This window comes from Lathyrus oleraceus, chromosome 1 (genome assembly GCF_024323335.1).
Source record: "Lathyrus oleraceus cultivar Zhongwan6 chromosome 1, CAAS_Psat_ZW6_1.0, whole genome shotgun sequence".
Classification (NCBI taxonomy): Eukaryota; Viridiplantae; Streptophyta; class Magnoliopsida; order Fabales; family Fabaceae; genus Lathyrus; species Lathyrus oleraceus.
The window spans coordinates 325,057,357-325,060,889 of record NC_066579.1 but is presented as its reverse complement, the minus strand read 5'-3'; the positions used below and the strand labels follow the sequence as shown (position 1 = coordinate 325,060,889).

General features: G+C 38.7%; 1 protein-coding gene across 1 annotated transcript; it reads right to left on the bottom strand.

Annotated features, from left to right (window-relative positions):
* Positions 1–1,600: 1,600 nt before the first annotated feature.
* Positions 1,601–3,065, bottom strand: LOC127115720 (altered inheritance of mitochondria protein 3-like). The gene is made up of 3 exons (XM_051047188.1): positions 2,983–3,065; positions 2,808–2,898; positions 1,601–2,723 (listed from the first exon to the last, which is right to left on the bottom strand). Exons 2-3 carry the CDS (start codon positions 2,880–2,882, stop codon positions 1,650–1,652), a joined length of 1,149 nt encoding a protein of 382 aa, XP_050903145.1. The 5' UTR covers positions 2,883–2,898; positions 2,983–3,065; the 3' UTR covers positions 1,601–1,649.
* Between the last annotated feature and the right edge of the window lie 468 nt (positions 3,066–3,533).

The window sequence follows — 3,533 nt, the reverse complement described above, 5'->3', positions numbered from 1 at the left end:
TTTTATTCAAGAATATCTCAAGTCCTCAAATGAGACAATCGCTTCATCTTCACAAAGGTCAATTAGAGGTAGTCCAAACATTCCCTCAAGATGTGATTTTTGATAAGTTGATAACTTGAAGATGTGATTTATTTTGGGAGAACATTCTACAAAGATTTTATAACTGAAGTTTGAATGCTTGAACTATTAGAATTTTATTAGTAAAATGATGTGTTGGTATTTTACATCTTTCGATAACCAATTGTAATAAAGGTTTATTAGTATTTTAAATCCCACTTGTTTGGTGAAAACTATATGATTGATGATTCAACTTTGGTGAAAATTATATGCTAGATTTATTAGTATTTTACCTCTTTTGATGTTAGAGGTTTTTCATTTTATAGGTGGTGATTTAGAATTATTTGGTGAAAAATATATGATAGGTGATTCAAGTTTAGTAATGCAGGTTTAGTTATGAGAGCTACTAATGAAATGCCGGCAAATTTACCGAGATAACCCACATTTTCGAAGAAATTCCCAAAATAACCCAGTTTTCAAAAAAAATCCCAATATACCCCACTTTTAGAGGGAGGCTCCAATTGGATTGGCGCCCCCTCTTAAAAATTGCAAGGACGCGCCAATTGGATTGGCTAGGGCACCTGCCCTAGCCAATCCAATTGGCGCCTGTGTGTAATTTTTAAGAGGGGGCGCCAATCCAATTGGCGCCTCCCTTAAAAAAGCCTCAAATGAAAAAACTTCCAACATGAAAGTTGTAGATCTTTTCAAGACAATGAATTTGGATATAAATTTTGCATCATTTGGATTTTTTATGAGAAAGTTATGGGCAGTTGAAGTTGGACTTCTGAGTTTGTCAACTGTTATCAGACCGATAATGTTTTGTATTATTGCATGTGTTTCTTTTAGGAATATGAATTTTTGTCCAACATAACATTTGAACTATACATCTTAAATTTTCCAATTCACTTGGTCCCACCTCAAAATAATAAAAAATGAGTGAGTTAGGTCCCTGCGAACTTGACCCAAAATTAGGGTTTATGTCAAAACAAGTGTATGTGAATTTTGCCAAAAGGGACCAACTTCAAGCCCTTTAGTTTGAATGATAAAAGCCTCAAATGACAAAACCTTCAACATAAAAGTTGTAGATCTTTTCAAGATAATGAATTTGGACTAAAGTTTTGCATCATTTGCAATTTTTATGAGTTAGGTATGGGCACCTGAAGTTGGACTGTTTGACATTTTATCTGTTATCTGACCTATAATGTTTTGTATTATTGCATGTGTTTGTGTTAGAGTTATGAATTTTTGTCCAACATAAGAAGTGAAGTAGACACCTTAAAGTTTCCAATGCACTTGGTCCCACCTCAAAATAATTAAAAATGAGTGAGGTAGGTCCTTGCGAACTTGACCCAAAATTAGGGTTTCTGTCAAAATATGTGTATGTGAATTTTGCCAAAAAGGACCAAATTCAAGCCCTTCAACATAACAATAACAAGTCCTTGAATTAGGGTTTCTGACCTATAAATTTTTGTATTATGATATGTGTTTATTTTAGAATTATGAAAGAAACGTAATGTTTGGAGTTTACACAAAGATAAATTTGACATAATACGAATTGATATTAATAAAATTTGAATTTTACACAAAGAATCCTAATGGTGATGATCGGGATCACCTAGCCGACCTCCGGTCCCACATCCCCTAGCTACCCTAACCCTTGGCCCTAACCCACGTTGACGATTCTGCACCGGTGTTTGTTCATCTGATGGTCCAGGAGCGTCATTACCTCCTACAGGAGAAGATCCGTTGAGGTATTCAGCCAACTCAGCATAGTCTTCAGTATTCAATGATGGTGTACCGGCGTAGCTGAGCTCATGACCCATGCCAGAGAAGTTGGGGTGTGGTTGACTCATGGATGGGCGACCGGGACGGTTGAAGGGGGACATGGGTGACAATGATGGGTCTAGGAAAGGTTGGAAAGGTTGTTGGGGTGTTTGGAAGAGATATGGTTGTGGGATGTTTTGGTATTGTGATGTTTGGGGTTCTTGGCTACGGTAGGTGATGGGGCGATTAGTGTTTTGGGTAAGGCGACTTTGGTAGGGTGATGGTGTGGGTGCGAAGCGATGTTCGGTCGAAGGTTGATGGTCCATTTGTTGGTGGTGGTATGGGGGACGTTCTTGGTTTTGGGGTTGGGTGAATGGCATGTTTTGGTTGTATGTTTGTGTGTTTGTGGAACAGAAAGTTTGTCGGATAGGTGGTTGTGAGTAACCGGGCTGAGAATGTTGTTGGGGGTTAGATGTTGATCCTTCTTGTGTGTAACTTGTCTGGCGTGGGTCGTAGAGGTACATATCATCGGCGATGAATTGAAATCCAACTGATCTATACCAAGCCATATAAGTACGACTTGGTTTTACCTCATTTGGCATGACTGCGTCAGTTAAGACATGGTCATGACGGTGCTTCCACTTGCGACACTCTGATCTTGCGAAGGTTTGCCAAGGGTTGTAGTTCCATTGGTCGTTCACTTTACGCATATGCCATTCTCCTAGGCTAGCTGGGGGATCTGGGATATTCTGGACCATACCAAACTGCAGCTTCACACGGTCGGTGTTGTGCAGCTCCACTGTTGTGAACCGTATTATCGGTGTGCATGTTGTCCATACGGTTGCGTCTTCAGGGTTGATCTGATGCTCATGATCCATATTAAGGTATGGACGCCAAATGAACTGAAATGTTAAAGACGATAGGATTTAAATGAATGTAGAAAAAGTCAACATAATATGAAGAAATAATGAAATTATTTTGCTTACGTCTGCCGGTCGAAGGTGATCCAACAGGTTGCGATATTGAGTAATACAATGTCTCGGACATCTGCTGTAATTCATACCGCGTGCCGACCATCTACACCAAAAAGTTAAAATAAATTAGTTATGGGTAATAAACTGTAAGGAAGGAAGTAAAGATATAGCAATTTAAACAACTTACTTTTTTGCATATGGAAAAGTGAAGGGGTTGCTATTGACCGGTGCTAGAGACGGTAGTCTTGACCATCCCCATGCTTGTAGCAAAACAGCACATCCAAAAAATGTAGAAGTATCTTTGTGGGAGTTTTTGCACAAAGAACTATAGAGATAGGCTAGACATGCGGATCCCCAACTATAACTACCTATTCTATCTATATGTCTAAGTAAAGGTAAGTACATAATATGCATGCTAGAACCACTACCTTCGGGAAATAAAAAGGATCCTAGTAACAACATAATGTAACACCTAGTTTTGATGATTCGAGCATCTTCGGTAGAATGCTCATCTAAATAAAAACTATTATAATATGACTTTAGGCGTGAAAGTAGTATACCTTGTCCCCTAGCATTATCATCTAACAAATCAGTGTTTAAAAGCTCCATGCAAATTGAATTTGCATAGTTGGTCTTACCATTAACAGCTTTGCCTTCAATTCGTAGTCCTAAAAGCATGTAGACGTCTTCTAACGTCACGGTACACTCACCGGTTGGAAACCAAAATGTGTGTGTCTC

What these genes read in the sequence shown, in the direction of transcription:
- LOC127115720 (XM_051047188.1), bottom strand. Translation starts at nt 2,882, where the DNA reads ATGAATTACAGCAGATGTCCGAGACATTGTATTACTCAATATCGCAAC. An exon ending in ATCACCTTCGACCGGCAGAC is followed by an intron (nt 2,724 to 2,807) that starts GTAAGCAAAATA and finishes TTAACATTTCAG; the next exon opens with TTCATTTGGCGTCCATACCT.